General features: G+C 35.0%; 1 protein-coding gene across 1 annotated transcript; it reads right to left on the bottom strand.

The window, feature by feature from the left end:
• Positions 1–1,935: 1,935 nt before the first annotated feature.
• On the bottom strand, positions 1,936–9,134 carry LOC120353498 (multiple coagulation factor deficiency protein 2 homolog). The gene is made up of 4 exons (XM_039437345.1): positions 8,960–9,134; positions 6,638–6,724; positions 4,442–4,635; positions 1,936–2,087 (listed from the first exon to the last, which is right to left on the bottom strand). Exons 1-4 carry the CDS (start codon positions 9,100–9,102, stop codon positions 1,963–1,965), a joined length of 549 nt encoding a protein of 182 aa, XP_039293279.1. The 5' UTR covers positions 9,103–9,134; the 3' UTR covers positions 1,936–1,962.
• Between the last annotated feature and the right edge of the window lie 8,835 nt (positions 9,135–17,969).

The following is a 17,969-nucleotide window of genomic DNA, read 5'->3' as shown; positions in this document are numbered from 1 at the left end:
TTTTCAACTTTTTTCAGTGAAAACCAGAGGAACAAAATTTTCATAGCTAACGATCAACGTACTGTTTTTAACACTAACCTAACCTAACCTAACCTAACCTAACCTAACCTAACCTAACCTAACCTAACCTAACCTACCTAACCTAACCTAACCTAACCTAACCTAACCTACCTAACCTAACCTAACCTACCTAACCTAACCTAAAGCCACGAAACCAGATTCTGTATATATTATAATATTTTATTATAATAAAAGTGGTTGACAATTTAAATTTGTGTTTTCATTATTATTTTCTGTTGAAAGAAACGTTTGTAAGTTAGTAACATTATGGCAAACAAAGGTACAAACAAATATTAATTACTGTTATGTTGAAATGTGAAAACGTTTTGGAAAAAATACTGAATAAAAATTTTATTAGTTTAGAAATTGAGGTTTTTGTTTTTATCTTCTAATACTAACGAAAATATGCATGAATTTTGCAGTACAATATTTCATTATCCTGGTTAGGTATTTATGAATTTCACCCAAATCATAGACCAGGTATACTCATATAATCAAAAAACTCATAAAATCATAACCACATAAACTACTCTAATCGCATTATTCAGTGTTTCGGCATTCGAAACCTAACAGCTTGTTCTTTTCTTGTGGTCAACCAAAATAATTTTTCAATGATTTCTAGTACAGTGATTTCCACTTCAAACTGTTAGCATTACATGTTATCATAACATAATTTATTCCCATCAATAATTATTGTTGAATGTCAATTTTTACTGTAATAATCTCATTATATATTATCTAGGATCTGTTTAATATTGAGGTTCACTTTATAATGGCAGTGGAGGAAGATCGGAGAACAGCGTTGCCGATTCTCTGCCTTGGCACTGCCTTTTATAGAGCGCTAGCCGTCAGGCTCGCTTCGCTCGCCATATCCGTCTAGCCAGGGGGCTCCGCCCCCTGGACCCCCGACTGGATCGTCCAAGAATGAGATCAGCAGGCTCGCTTCGCTCGCCTGCATTTTTCATTTGAGCATTTTCTCATATGTTAGGACAATCCAGTCGGGGGTTCAGACTAAACTTCTGGCTAAACGGATATGACGAGCGAAGCGAGCCTGACGGCTAGTAATATAATATTCCCAGGATTGAAGTAGCAGTGCCCAATCAATTATTTTTCCGCGATAAATGCATTTAAATCTTCAACTTGGTGCCAACCTAACAAAGTCAATCAACTTAATGCCAACCTGACAAAATTATTAATTTAGTTGCCAGATAACAACTGTTTCGAAGAGGTACTCTATCTAGATTATAGTTCTATAGTAACATATGATATGGAAATTCAATTATAATTAAGAGATTGGGAGAAGAAGAATATACATGCTAAAAGACGAACTTTAAACCCTTAAAAACAACCCTTAGAGTTGGAATATGCAAAAGATTTCTTAGTGCGCCTCTAAAGGGCCAACTGAACATACCTACCAAATTTGAACGTTTTTGGTCCGGTAGATTTTTAGTTATGCGAGTGAGTGAGTGCGTGAGTCAGTCAGTCAGTGAGTGAGTGCCATTTCGCTTTTATATATATAGATAGCTGATACCTGATATAGCTATATCAGGATATCTGATAGCTGAGGATAGTTACATCGGATGTAATAATATTAACTGTTCATTCTTGTTCATCAATTATTTTTTTCGTCAAGAAAAAATAATATATAGTTCAATGATTCAATCATAAATTGCCTTAATCAAGACCAAATACTTTTGTTAATTGATTGGATTTCCAGATTGTTTAAAAACTGGAATAGTTGCAGAGCTGGAAAAGGATAGTGTTATCTGCTATGTCGAATGATAGACAAGGATAGCAATATCAATGTTAATAGAATACTGCCAGTATAACGTGGCCTCACTATAGGTGAAAACGAATAATAGAAGACGTGATAACAATTGTGAAAAAATATTTATTCCATTTTTATCGTCTGTTTAATCCCGCGTTTCTCTTATCTTGGTCTTTCTTTCGGCCCACCACGTATTCTACATAGCTCAGGTAGCCATCATTGTCTAAGTCATCCTCTGCTAAAACCTGGTCGATCAAATCTGAAACAAAATGTAATTATTTCAGATGGAATTAAATAGAGAATGCAATATATTCCATCTGTAACTGGTTGGCCGCTATGGCTTCGTATAAAATGAGCGCTGCTATCCAGAGATTGTCAGTTTGGTGTAAGGGTAAGCATTCCTGACTAGCAATTGGGAGGTGCCGGGTTCGATTCCCGGGCTGGCAACTAATTTTTGGATAGTAGTTCTCATCGAATTTCCATCTAGCTGTTAACCCTGTTGTCAATGTCTGCAGTAGCAGAAGTCTTCGGGGTGATGTACAGCATTTATTTGGGATTTTCGTTAAATAATAATATTAATTAGGCTATTTCATTTCATCTTCAATTATTCAATTTCATTTTTAATTATTCTAATTTGAACATTGAATTAAAATGACAATTCTCATGAATCAAAGACTTATATGTTTCCTGGACTTAAGAAGAGACTGTATTTTTTACAACACTAAATTTTCCCCAGTGAAAAGCAGGGGTTATCTGCTAGTTCTATGATACAATACAGAAAACAATTAGAGTACAATCAGAAAATAACTCACTGTGGGTGAGTTATATAAATGAACACTACAATACAAAAACTCGGGAGTCGAACCAGAAACATCAGTTTATTGCATAAGGAAAATTAATTCAGAGTTACAACAGAAAATATCGCCCAAAAGACTGAGTTTGTCGCATAAATATACCATATCTATAATACTAGTAGTTCTGTGAACAGTAGACCTCACGCATCAATCTCATCTACAAGTACCTGATTGAAACTATAGACCTTATGGAAATACAGCAATAGACTGGCTTCTCCACACATCTGTGTAATCACTTGTCAGCTGATTTATGATGAATAATTTATTCTATAGTTCTGATTTTTACTTTCCTTGCCCATTACCATAGGTAAGGAAAGTATTGCTTTCCGAAAAAAATTAAGGTACCCCAATTCTAAATTTCTATACGTTTCAAGGTCCCCTGAGTCCAAAAAGTGGTTTTTGGGTATTGGTCTGTGTGTGTGTGTGTGTGTGTGTGTGTGTGTGTGTTGTGTGTGTGTATGAGTGTATGAGTGTATGTGCGTCTGTGTACACGATATCTCATCTCCCAATTAACCGAATGACTTGAAATTTGGAACTAGGTCCTACACTATAAGTATCCGACACGAACAATTTCGATCCAATGCAATTCAAGATGGCGGCTAAAATGGCGAAAATGTTGTCAAAAACAGGGTTTTTCGCGATTTTCTCGAAAACGGCTTCAACGATTTTGATTAAAGTTATACCTGAAATAGTCATCGATAAGCTTTATCAACTGCCACAAGTCCCATATCTGTAAAAATTTCAGGAGCTCCGCCCCATCTATGCAAAGTTTGATTTTAGATTCCCAATTATCAGGCTTAAGATACAATTCAAACAGAAAAAATTGAGTGGAAAAGATTGAGCATGAGAATCTCTACAACTAATGTTCAGTAACATTTTCACCTAAAATTAAAAATAAGCTCGAAATTCAAGAAAATGTGATTATCCAATAATTGCGAACTAATGGCAACTGTTGATTCTATTAAATGATTCACTATGGAGAGATAGCACACCTCGTGTGTCTTCAGCGTTATTGCCCTGTCACCAGCTGGCTCAAATCTTTGAAAGTAGACTTGAGATGCGCGGGAACAGTAGCCTCAGGTGATCAATTTCCATAACGGCAAGGAAAGTTGTGTGAGTGCGCCACACCAGATTTTTACTCTAAATTGGCGTATGAAGGAGGCTCCTTTTCGTTTTATATTATCCTTGAAATACAGAATTTCCAAAAACCTTGTATATACGTCGACGCGCAATTAATAAAGAAACATACCTGTCAAATTTCATGAATCAATTTCATCTATTACCGCGTTTCGCCGTAAATGCGCAACATTTAAACATCAAGAGAAATGCCAAACCGTCGACTTGAATCTTAGACCTCACTTCGCTTGGTCAATTAGAGGAACGAACTGGCTCATACACGTACGGGATAGGAAATACACGAATGACGCATCTCGTCTGAATTACTGGACTGATTAACTTGACATTTTGCATATAAATTCTTAATTTACCGAAGATGCTTATAGGCCTATTTTGAAATTTCCAAGATGTCAGTGGGTCAATTTTTCAGGTTGTCAAGTCTTCAGTTAGACCCTTGCAAAGCTCGTGTTACCTGCTGGTCTTCAAAAATGAAGGTTGAGCTTGAACCATGGGTTATGTAAAAAAATAGGCCTATTTTAGTGAAAAGGGAAAGATATTGTGCATTCATTTTATTTTAGCGTAAGGAAGGTCTGAACTATTTTTCATTCTGATAATTTGTATATAAATGTGATGATTTTACTACCTGTGAAGTAGCGCATATCATCATCCGTGGACTGGTATTTGTCGGGTGCGACGCGGTCCTTGAGGTCGGAAGACTTGTGCCGGTTGTCTCCGTGGTTCTCTTCAGAGTCGTCGTGGTCGTGATGGGTTGAATGATGTATAGCGTGCAGTATCTCCAGACCATCCAGTTTAGTGTTATTGTCGAAGTCGTGTAGCCTAGACAAAAATTGATGATAATTTAATTTATTTCTAAAGGGATACTTGTATTTATTTATCATTTACAATCAACTTAAGGACAAAGAAACAGACTTCAGTCCAAAACTTATTTTCATCCCAATTTCATGAAATAAATTGTCCAAATAAAGGTTATGTGCGACTTTCCAATTCTTCACTAATTTCCACATTGAAACAAAACACTTGAAAGAATTAATTTTGAATTTAGAAAGATTAAGATCTGAATTGATAACAAAATTCCTTCTACTTGGTAGTTTTCATTTTCATCATCATCCCATGATGATACAAAATTCCTTCTACTTTGTAGTTTTTCATTTTAATATAAATGTTTTACTAGTATCCTTTTCATTTTTCTTTTCTTTAGTGCCAACAAGTAGAAAGAGAAGGCACTGTGTACTCGTAATTATACAGGGTCTCCCACGAAAGGTGTAACAGCCGATCACCATAGATTATTTGTACATAAAATTGCAACACAAATGACTAGTAAAATTCTCTTACATCAACGTTAGTTTTCGAGATTTATAGATGTCTCGATATTATGAAAGAACGTCAATTACTAGAAAACTATCAGTTAAAATCCAATTTTAAGGATATTGTTGTAAAGAGGAAGAAATTCCCAATGATTCATTTATACTTGTTCCTTTGTTTGACTATCATTCGTCCAGTTCAAAGCCGAATATTTCAAACAGTTTGAACGCTCTTGAAAAGTTTAAAAACATCAAACAAGGGATCAAATCATATGCATCTCATCTGAAATTTCTTTCTCTTCTCAATCATTTGCTTAGAATTAGATTTTGACTAATAGTTTTCCATTTATTGTCGTCTTTTTGGATAATTCAATCCACTTTTCGATGCATTTTAGAAAGCGTAATAAATCATCTAGTTTATCCGATGGACACATCGGATGGGTGTGTTTCGGATGGATACTTTAAGTCGTCGGTCCCGGCTGCCTAAAAAGCAGTCGTTAGGTCATGTCCAGAGGCCCTGAAATTGATCAGTTGCGACCTGAAAACTGTGACACCAGACCTGAGCCAGCCAGGTCACTCGATAGTATTATTATTATTTTTATCTAGTTCATCTTTTTTTATTCTTACTGTTTTTATTTACTGTTTTCTTGCATCAATGTATACGTTTTTATGAAATACTGTTAGTGAACCTAATAACTAAACTATGAATTAAATAGTACCTATAGTGAGGTCCACGTTATAATGACAGTGGATGAAGATAGAAGAATAGCGATGCCGATTCTCTTCATTAATTAATTATATTTCTATACTGTCAAAAACATAATTGGCATCGTTGTGGACCTAGAAAAGGATAGTACCACCGGCTTTGTTGAATGATAGACAAGGATAGCAAAACCAAAGTTGATCAAATACTGTCATTATAACGTGGACCTCACTATAGGTACCGTAATTCAAAACTGGACTCCACTATAATCCTTCCATCAAAACTTTACAATGAGGATTTAATTTTACCCACTCATTGAGAGGTATTCTAATTTCGCTCAGAAATATAATATGGGAGGCAACTACTACATCTTCAATGGAAAATTCTGAATATAAAATGGCTAATAAATTAGAATGATCATATAAGTGTACAGCATATCCAAATCATATAAAAGTATATTTCCCACTAATTAATTCCTTAACCAAAAGATTGGTGACTCATCATGTTTTCTGGTTCCGTTCAACAGCAGAATATAGTCACTTATTTTATTTTAGCAAAGTTGAATTTTAAGAAATACTATTTTAAGAAAGACTTAGTGCAGGTTGCACAACAGCCGGTTAAATTTTAATCGTGATTAATTCCACGAGAACCAATCAGAGAAGGCCATTTTGATAAAACGGAGTGGGCCGTTCACCGTCCACTCAAAATGAGTGGGCACCGTCCTATCAAAAAGGCCTTTTCTGATTGGTTCTCGTGGAATTAATCACGGTTAAAATTTAACCGGCTGTTGTGCAACCGGGCCTTCATTACTCACTTGAAGTAATGGAATTCCAACTCCTCAGGCGTCATCTTACTGGTATCTACTTCTGGATTTACATTCATCAGATCCTCTTTTATGTGCCTGAAGAATATCATGCATGCATATTATTTTTAAAAATATTCATAATTTAAATTTATAGAACAATAGACTATTGGTACCGTACTCCTTTTCACTTTTCACATTCAATTCAGTCTCCAGAATAAATTAACAATTATTATTTCTCTGACAATAAATTCTCACCTGAAAAATAAAAGTGTGAATAGATAAAACAAATATTAATTCCCAGTTGTCAAGGATCCCAAGAAATCATTAAATACTTATAATCGAACAGGGGATCCCAAGAAATGATTGAATACTTTTTAGTGGAATAGATGAGAATACTTTTCATTGAACAGTGGTCTGTCAACTAGGACCATTGAAATCTATAGGTGCGTACAGACTGTCGCTCTGCTCCGCAACCGAACGTCACTCCAGCAGAGCGATTGATGATCGACCGGCGAGCAACAGTGGTTCGACCGGGGAACGCGAGAAGATCTAACATCTTCTGTAACGTTCATGATGGGTGCGTGGGCGGAGCGACTGTGGTTCGATGGTGGTACGAGGGCGGTACGAGGGAGGAGCGTGCTCGGTGCGGGTTGGAAGCGCGAATATGTGTACGCAGCTTAAAATATCTCCCAGGCCAAGTAGCATGAGTTACAACAGATGACTTCTAATTTCCCTTCTAAACTTTTTCCAATATCAAAAATGTCTAAAATAAAAATAGATATCCATTTTTTACTTAGATTTCTATTTTTATTTATATTCAAATGTAGCCCTAAAGAAAAAAAGACAATGTTTAATTTAGTATTTTCAATGATACTACATTAGAAAAACTTAGTACCTCATTTAAATATTGACCAAAGTTGAATAGCAATTCTGGAATGAATATTCTATATTTTATTATAATATGATGTTTCATAATATCTTGGAGGGTACAGTATTGAAACGTAAAAAATAATAGAATAAGTCAAGTAGGGTACCCTATTATTTTATCGCAACACAAAAATTTTCAACTCTTCATTAGTCACTTCCAAGTAGAAAATACATTTTCAAGACACTTGAAAATAGCTCTTGGAAATTTAAAACTGATTATGTTGAAGGTTACTAGAAGGGTACTTCTATTATGTTTCTATACTTTCAGTATTGACCGACTATGTTTGCTAAACTATAATCTCTTACGTTGTGCATCCTATTGCAGTGTTGAAAGGCAATAGAATTATATTTATTATTAAACGAAAATTCCAATTATATGCTGTAAATCACCCCGAAGACTTCTGCTACGGGAGCAAATATTGACAACAGGGTAAACTGCTAGATGGGAATTCGATGAGCACAAACCCCGGGCTGACAAATACTTTTTGTATAGTAGCGCTTATCGAATTTCCATCTAGCTGTTTACCCTGTTGTCAATATTTGCAGTAGCAGAAGTCTTCGGGGTGATTTACAGCTTTTAATTGGGATTTCCGTTAAATAATAATTATTAATTAATTGGAATTTGATCAAATGCAACTTCCAATTTTAATTCAAATTAATTTAATTTTAATTATTACATCTGTAATATATTGTCTCTTTTCTTAATAAAATAAAACAATATAAAGGGTACTAGTGAGGTCCACATTATAATGGTATAATGGCAGTGGATAAAGATAGAAGATCAGCATTGACTATTCTCTGCCTTTATTAATTATATTTCTACATTGTCACAAACAAATTTGGCATCGATGCGGAGCTAGAAAAGAGTAGTACTACCTGCTTTGTCGAATGATAGACAAGGATAGCAACACCAATGTTAATCAAATACTGTCATTATAACGTGGACCTCACTATATAAGATTTTATATTGTTTTATTAATTTAAGCCCATCTCAATGATGATGTGTCTCTTTTCTGTATATAGGGCTACTTGTAATATAAATATAAATAAAAATCTCAGTAAATGAAAAAATGAAATGAATTGAAAAAAATCTTTATTAGGCGGAGTTAGGACTTGTAAGTCCTCTCTACCACTTAACCTCAGTACCTTTTTTTCAAGTGATATCACTTGAAAATGGCATCAATGTTGAAACATGTTGTGATAAATTAATTCAAAAGAAGGGTACTAAGATTTTTATTTCTATTTATCTGTAATATATATTTATTTATAGCCCTAAAGAGAAAAGTGAGTAAGTGGAGGCATTCATGGAAGTCTTATCACAGACTTTTCTTTGATTATTTGGTAGAAACGAAGATGAATAATTTATGACTTGATTAATCTACAATTCAGGTACAGTATACTCACTCGACATCTTGCAGAGCCTCCGTATCTTGAGTCAACTTTTTATTACCCTTAGGTTGGTAGTGATAGTGGCCTCTGGGGTGGTGGGGTCCCCTCATTGACATCACTGCGACCACACATTGCAATACTGCCAGACAAATAATCATCTGAAAAACAAAACAAAATTGAACAATGAAAACACAAATTTAAATTGTCAACTACTTATTTATATGATAATAAAAGTGGTTGACTGTTTCAATTTGTGTTTACATTATGGAAAAGTACCACAACATCCCCCATATCACTGTAATATTAAAATTAAACAGCTTTGAATCTGACCTATTTGAATATGTTGTATTGTGAGGTCCTCATCAGAAAAACAAAGCAAAATTGGATTTTTTTTAATCCGGCATATTTAACCATGTTGTACAAGCAGGTAACCCGTTTGCTTCGCAAGGATTTATTTGAAATCTTGACAAACTGAAAACTTGACCTACAGAAATCTTGAAAAAATTAAAATAGGCCTTTAACAATCCTTGGTAAATCTAAGCGAAAATGGCAGTCACTCACTGACTGACTGACTGACTCACTCGCAGAACTAAAAATCTACCGGACCAAAAACGTTCAAATTTGGTAGGTACCGTATGTTCAGTTGGCCGTTTAGAGGCGCACTAAGAACGGATTTGGAAAAATTTTAACTCTAAGGGTGGTCTTTAAGGGTTTTAAGTTCGTCTTTTAGCATGTATACTCTTCTTATTCCAATCTCTTAATTATAATTGAAATGTCCATACCATATGTTAATATAGAACTATAATCTAGAGAGAGTACCTCTTCGAAACAGTTGTTAAATTGTAACTAAATTAATAATTTTAAGGGTTGGCATTAAGTTGAGTTGACTTTGTTAGGTTGGCACCAAGCTGAAGATTGAAATGCATTTATCGCGGAAAAATTGATTGGGCACTGCTACTTCAATCAGAGCTATTCCTGGGATATTATATTATATTACTAGCCGTCAGGCTCGCTTCGCTGGCCATATCCGTTTAGCCAGACGTTTAGTCTGGACCCCCGACTGGATCGTCCTAACATATGACAAAAATATAACATTAGCGGTTTTTTTGCGTTTTCTCAGTTCTTTCATCAAGTAATAGACAGAAAATGTTCAAATTTGGTACAGAGGTTTAGCTAGGGTCTAAAAATTTTGTAATAAGATGACTTTGATATTTCATCAAAGTTACGCCCAAAATCAGCGTTTTTCCAACTTTTTGCACAGCTCTTCTGCGTTTTCTCAGTACTTTGACTTTCTGATGGAATGAAGTATGCTCAAATGGAAAATGCAGGCGAGCGAAGCGAGCCCGCTGATCTCATTTTTGGACGATCCAGTCGGGGGTCCAGACTAAACGTCTGGCTAAACGGATATGGCGAGCGGAGCCCCCTGGCTAGACGGATATGGCGAGCGAAGCGAGCCTGACGGCTAGTTAAGAATCTATATGCAAAATTTCCTCCTCATCTTGAAAACAAAATTAAAATGAACATTTTTTAATACGGCATATTTAATCATGTTATGTACAAGCAGGTAACCCGTGCCCCTCAAGGGTTTGATTAAAATCTTGACCTACAGAATCCTTGAAAATTTTAAATAGGCCTATAACCATCCTCGGTAAATTAAAAATCTATATGCAAAATTTCGAGTTAATCAGTTGAGTAGTTCGGACGTGTTGATGCGTCATTTGTGAATTTCCTATTCCGTACGTGTATAAGCCAATAATTCTTTCCTTAATTATAATAGATAATGAGGTCCTCGTTTGTTGAACAAAATAAATTGAACATTTTTTAATCCGGCATCTTTAATCATGTTGTACAAGAAGGTAATCCGTGCTTCTCAGGGTTAATTGAAATAGTGACAAACTGAAAACTTGACCTACAGAAATCTTGAACAATTTGTAATAGGCCTATAACCATACTCGGTAAATTGAGAATCTATATGCAAAACTTCGAGTTAATCAGTTGAGTAGTTCAGACGTGTTGATGCGTCATTCGTGAATTCCTATCCCGTACGTATAGAAGCCAATAATTCTTTCCTTTATTATATAATAGATAATTAGGTCATCGTTTTTAAACAAAACAAAATTGAACTGTTTTAAATCAGGCATATTTAATTCTATTGTTGAATGAGGTTCTCGTTCTCGTTGTTGAACAAAACAGAATTGGAATTTTTTAAATCAGTATATTTAATTCTGTTGTATCGTGAGGTTCACGTTATAATGGCAGTGAAGAACTCTGTGAACAACTCTGCCTTGCCACTGCCCTCTATAGAGGATACTAGTATAGATATCTAATGAAAGATTACGGTTCATTTGTTAAAAATAACAATAATTAATATTCTTTAAATGTACAACTACTCATTTTTATTTAGAAAATAGAATTATAGTACCCCATTTTGTGAAATTAATAAAATAATAGATTAAAAATACAATTATAACAACCAGTGATCCACAACATCTTCAGGGTTTTTTACTTTCCTTGCCCTATTACCATAGGTAAGGAAAGTATTGGTTTACGAAAAAAATTAAGGTACCCCAATTTCTAAATTTCTATACGTTTCAAGGTCCCCTGAGTCCAAAAAACAACGATTTTGATCAAATTCATACCTAAAATAGTCATCGTTAAGCTCTATCAACTGCCACAGTCCCATATCTGTAAAAATTTCAGGAGCTCCGCCCCATCAATGCAGATAGATTCCCAATTATCAGGCTTCAGATACAATTGGAACAAAAAAAATCAAGTGGAGTAGATTGAGCATGAAAATCTCTACAATTAATGTTCAGTAACATTTTCACCTAAAATTTAAAATAAGCTTTAAATTCGAGAAAATGTGATTATTCAATTGCAAATTATTGTTGATTCTATAAAATCATTCACTATGAAGAGATAGCAGACCTCATGTGTGTCTCCAGAGTTATTGCCCTGTCACCAGCTGGCTCAATATTTGAATAGTAGACTTGAGATGCGCGGGAACACTAGCGTCAGTGATCAATTTTCATAACGGCAAGGAAAGTTGTGTGAGTGCGCTACACACCAGATTTTAAATCTATTTTATAAATAATAATAACTAGCCCCGAATTCATACATTTTAAGAATATTAATTGTTCATTTTCAACAAGAAATCTATTTTATAAATTAATATTGTGTTGTCAGAAAAAAATATAGTTTTTAATGATTTGTTAATTAATTTTCATAATTGAAATCATGACTCTTGTCAACTAACTATATTTCTACATTGTTGAATAACGATCTCTGCAATGTTGCGGAGGTAGAGAAGGATATCGCTGTTTGCTTTGTCGAATGATAGACAAGATAGCAACACCAATGTTTGTCAAATACTGCCATTATTATAACGTGAACCTCACTATAGGAGAGATTATTCTTTACATTTTTTAAAAAGCTTATAATTGAAAATAATAATAAATTATCAAAAAATGAGTAAGTGGAGGCAGTCAGAAGTCTTATCACAGACTTTTCTTTTGATGAAAATGAATAAATTTATATTACTGTACAGATGTAAACTAGTATTTCTGTGAACAGTAGACCTCACGCAGTTTTCTCATCCACAAGAGTAGGCTACCTGATGAAACTATAGACCTTATGGAATACAGCAATAGACTGGCTTCTCCACACATCTGTGTAATCACTTGTCAGCTGATTTATGATGAATAATTCTATAGTCTGATTTTTACTCTAATATTGGCGTATGAAGGAGGCTCCTTTTTCTTTTATATATCCTTGAAATGCAAAATTTCCAAAACCTTGTATATACGTCGACGCGCAATTGAAAAAGGAACATACCTGTCAAATTTCATGAAAATCTATTACCGCGTTTCGCCGTAAATGCGCAACATATAACATTTAAACATTCAACATTCAAACATTAAGATAAACGCCAAACCGTCGACTCGAATCTTGGACCTCACTTCGCTCGGTCAATTATCAAAAATTGAGTAAGTGGAGGCAGTCAGAAGTCTTATCATAGACTTTTCTTTTGATGAAAATAAATACATTTATATTACTGTACAGATGTAAATAAATAAATTGGAAGTTGCTTCTGTGCAAATACTAATTTATGATTTATTAATAATTATTGAAAATAATCAATGATCGGGAGAGAAAAAATAAGGGTGTCTTGAGATATTTAGATAAGACAACATCGTGTGTTCTTATTCCATTCTAGCTACTTACTCAGAAGGTCTGTACTATTTTTTCATTGAGATATCGTATGATCTTTATGTGAACTCAGAGGTTTTTTTCATGTGCATGTAAAATTTCCATTAGCAGCTGTCAGCTTCTATTTACTTTCTATTGGTTGATCAATATATATGGCGATTGTGTGGGAGATGGATAGTGTCACATTGAATAAGTGGAAAGTTGACAAGCTTTTTATAGAATGCCCTCAGAATGTAGGGGAGTGATTCCCTGTCAGATGTAGTGTGTGAGTTTTCCAATAAACTGAAACTTCTCTCACTCTTTGGCTGAGATGGAAAACATCCTATATAGGCCCTAGCCTATTGAGTGGAATGGAATCTAACTAGAGATTAGTCATACACTCTTAATACCGTACCGTATTTCACGAAAAGTATTTCTATGTATTACGATACATGTAATAATTATGCATTGTCTTTTTTCTTTAGGGCTATTTCTAACATAAAAAAATTTAATCTGATTACCCTTATAGATTATTACCCTTACAGTCCTAGTTTATAAAATCATATGAATATACTAACATAAGATCAAACATAAACTGCGTTTACACCGGAGTTAATAACACGAGTTATTAACAAAAAGTTATTAACTTGACTGAATCGTCAAAAATTTATTTCTCTTGACATGTTAATAACTCATGTTCCTAACAGAAAATTCCTTTTTATTAACAAGATTTGTTATCAATATAATTGACTTCCATAATATATGATTTCATTTAACGAGACTATTGATATGATATAACAGCCGGAATAAAAAGCAAAAATTGTCTTCAAATTTGAATTGAAAAATGTGTGTGATCATTAAAATGATGATCTTCATCTGATCTAATGTAAATAAATTATTATAATGCGTTTACAGCAGAGTTTAAAACAAAAGTTTTCAACATAAGTTAATAACATTTTGCTTTTGGCTGCTAGTTTTGTTATCAACAAAAGTTAATAACTTTGTCACGTGTTTTGTCTGCAGCCGGTGTTATCAGGGGACAGCTGTAGTTGTAGGGTAGGGATGCTGGGCGAGCGGGTTGCGGGGAAGATAGTAACCTGTTATTAACAAAAGTTACTCACTCTCGATGGATAACATAAATCTTGTAAATAACAAGGAATTTTCTGTTGAGAACACGAGTTATCAACTTTTTTCAAGAGAATTTTTTGTCGATTCAGTTAAGTTGACAACTTTTTATTAATAACTCATGTTATCAACTCCGGTGTAAACGCAACTCAACATGATGTTATTAACTTTTGTAATTAACATCAGTTGAAAACAAAAATGTTGAAAACTTGTGTTATTAACTCCGGTGTAAACGCAGCTTAAGAATCTTGAATCAGTATTTATCTATTTTCAAATCACTTGAAGATGGCAATAATAGCCGAAACATGTAGTGACAAAAATAATTTATAAGGGTATTCAGATTAATATTTTTATTTATGTAACATGCATTATTTTTAATCCCACACTATGAACAAATATGTTGTGAAATGTCCTCATAGGTGAAATGGAAAAGATGTTGTCAGTTCTACATAATTTATTTAAGCCAAACTAAAGTTGCGTTGCAACTTTGTTTTGGCACGAATAAATTATGTGGAACCTGACAACATTTCTTTCATTTCACCCCAATGTATTATTGTAATTGTGTAATAGACTAGAAGTCTAAATCTAGACATAAAATTTAGAAATGTTTAAAATATAGATTTAGGGCCGGTTTCCGAGCTCAGGGTGGGAAAATTGGCTATCACCCTTGTTTAATCCATGGTCTCTTGTTACTTTTGGTAATAGTTTTGGGTGCAAATGTGAATGTGTGAAGCACTTGTACTGCTATTGAAAGTGGAAGGACTCTTCGTTTCTGTATTAGGTTTCAAACACACAGCTACCACAGGGTGTTCTGAGCAGACGCTAGCTAAATAAGCAAAATATTTTGGCATCGCTGGAATCTTGTATTGGTCTTCCTAACCAAAAAAACAGGCAAATTGAAGTATATTGTTAAGCTGTATTAATCAGTATCAAAAATAAATGATCCCAGGTTTTTCTGTCCTGTCCTCACATTCACCGCAGTCTGTATCTTTAAAGGCCGGTTTCCGAGCTCGGGATTTAGCTAAGTCTAAGACTTTAAACAGCTGGACTCAGAAATTTGGGTTTCCAAAACGGGGCGTAGTCCCAGTCCACGTTTAAATTAAATTTCAAAAAACTAGAAAATTGAACACAGAATGAAATAAAGAGAAAATAGTGTAAAGTTTCAGCTATTTTGAACGATTTAGGAATGTTTCATTTCGTCAAGGAAAAACGTTTCCAATTATAAAAATGGGAAAATAAAGATTGTTATAAAAACTGCGACTACGCCCCGTTTCAGAAAGCCAATTTTCTGACTCCAGCTGTTTAAAGTCTAGAACCTAGCTAAATCCCGAGCTCGGAAACCGGCCCTTAAAGGTAGGCGCACACAGATCGTCATCGGACGGACGGCACGCATCGGACGGATCGGATGATTAGATTTGATGCATTGTTACTTTCCTTGCCCTATTACCAAAGATAAGGAAAGTATTGCTTTTCAAAAAAATTCAAGGTACCCTAATTTCATGTTTTCTATACGTTTCATTACTTTCCTTGCCTTATTACCATAAGTAAGGAAAGTGTTGATTTCCAAAAAATTTAAGGTACTCTAATTTCATGTTTTCTATACGTTTCAAGGTCCCCTGAGTCCAAAAACATGATTTTTGGGTGTTGGTCTGTGTGTGTGTGTGTGTGTGTGTGTGTGTGTTTGTGTGTGTGTCTGTGAACACGATAAATCCATTCCTAATTAACCGATTTACTTGACATTTGTAACTCAAGGTCCTTATACCATGAGTATCCAACAATAAGAAATTCAATAAAATTCAATTCAAAATGGCGGAAAAATGGTGGATAGTGACTAAAAAACCATGTTTTTCACGGTTTTCTCGAAAACGGCTCTAACGATTTTCTTCAAATTTTTACCCTAGATAGCCATTTATAAGCCCTATCAACTGACATCAGTCTCATTTCTGGGAAAATTGCAGGAGCCCCGTAATATTCTTGAGAAAAATGGCGAATAATCACTAAAAAACCATGTTTTTCACGGTTTTCTCGAAAATAGCTTGACCGATTTTTTCCAAATTCATACCCTGTATAGTTACATATCAGCTCTTTTAACTAGCATTAGTCTCCTCCCTGAGAAAATAACAGGGGGTCCACCCCATCCTTGAGAAATGGACTTGGTAACCTCCTTCTCGTGCATGAGGTAGGTAGGTAGCGCAGTTCATAAAAGAACACATAATCGAGAATATTTCATCTTAGAACAGCTGTTTTGACGACTTTGAAAAAATGTCAACTAAAAATCATCGAATTTTACAATTTACACAAAGGAAAAAGTACTCTGACAACATTATATATACCCATATACAGAATTCTGATCGTAGTTTCAAATATGAGCAGAAAGTTGTGTGAGTGTACCACACCAGATTTTTTTCAATTGGAGTGCGCATACCTGCCCGCATCTTATAGGCAATCTAATCTAATCGTCCGATGACGATCTGTGTGCGCCTACCTTAAAGATGCAGATTGCGGTGAATATGAGGACAGGACAGATATAGCCTGGGATCATTTATCTTTGATATTTATTAATACAGCAAAACAATATCCTTCAATTTGACCCTGTTTTTGGGTAGGAAAACCAATACAAGATTTCAGCGGTACCAAAATATTTTGCTCATTTAGCGTCTGCACAGAACACCCTCTGGTAGCTGCGTGCTTGAAACCTAATACAGAAACGAAGTGTCCCTCCACTTTCAATAGCATACAAGTGCTTCACACATTCACATCTGCCCCCAAAACTATTACCAAAAGTAACAAGAGACCATGGGCTAGACAAGGGTGATAGGATTTTGCCACCCCTTGTCTGGGGTAGGTCCTGGTCAAACACAGGAGGGGGACAGAGAGGGGGTGGATGAGGAGGGGGAGAGTGTCAAACAAGCTCAGACAGGTCCTGTCATTAAATAGGAAATAATTTGCCATCGAAAGATGTCGTCGAATCCTTGTCAAACATATGGCATAATGATACATTGAAAGCCCAAATGAAGGGTAATGCATGTAGTTGTTTAAAGACCCTTTTATATATGTGTTTTGTGTGTATATATAATATGTAGTACTCAAGCCACCATATGGCTCTATCCCTTTGGGGAGCCCCTCAGATTTCACACCCCCTGCAGGAAATACTGGGGGCGTCTTCACGCCCCTTACAGTGACAATCTGAATTTTTTCTCCCTCTCTCTCTCAATGTTGCCTTGTCATCATTCTTTCTCTTTCTTCCGTGTCCTTCACATTCGATTATTTTCCTCTCTTCCTAACTCTCATCTCTCTCTTTCTCTACAGAACTCTCTAAAGAGCTCCAATCTAATCTCTCTCTCTTTCACTGTTTCCTTGTCATTATTCTTTCCCACTCCCTCGCCCTTCTCATCCGATTCTTTCACTCTCTCACACACACACACACACATACTATTGCCTCAGCATTATTCTTTCTCTCTCCTATGCCCTTCACATTCGATTATTCTTCTCTCTCACTTATTCTCTCTTTCTCTCTCTCTTTCTTTCACACACTGTTGCCTTGTCATCATTCTTTCTCTCTCCTGCGATAAACACATTTTTGCTAGTTTCATTTTGTAAGCAGTAGCTTTATTGATTTTCTCTGATCAAATAAAATACTAAGGCTTGTTTGCACAGAAGCCTGTTCAATTTATAACTGTTTAACTGATTAAATGCCACGAGAGGAAATAAG

The sequence above is a fragment of the Nilaparvata lugens genome, chromosome 11 (genome assembly GCF_014356525.2).
Source record: "Nilaparvata lugens isolate BPH chromosome 11, ASM1435652v1, whole genome shotgun sequence".
NCBI classification, from domain to species: domain Eukaryota; kingdom Metazoa; phylum Arthropoda; class Insecta; order Hemiptera; family Delphacidae; genus Nilaparvata; species Nilaparvata lugens.
Note: the sequence above shows the minus strand (reverse complement) of the source record. Positions and strands in the feature narration are given on the sequence as shown.

Coding starts and splice junctions, on each gene's coding strand:
- LOC120353498 (XM_039437345.1), bottom strand. CDS start 9,102: ATGATTATTTGTCTGGCAGTATTGCAATGTGTGGTCGCAGTGATGTCA. Junction 6,725..8,959: donor GAGGCTCTGCAAGATGTCGA/GTGAGTATACTG, acceptor GATATTCTTCAG/GCACATAAAAGAGGATCTGA. Junction 2,088..4,441: donor TGATATGCGCTACTTCACAG/GTAGTAAAATCA, acceptor ATTTTGTTTCAG/ATTTGATCGACCAGGTTTTA.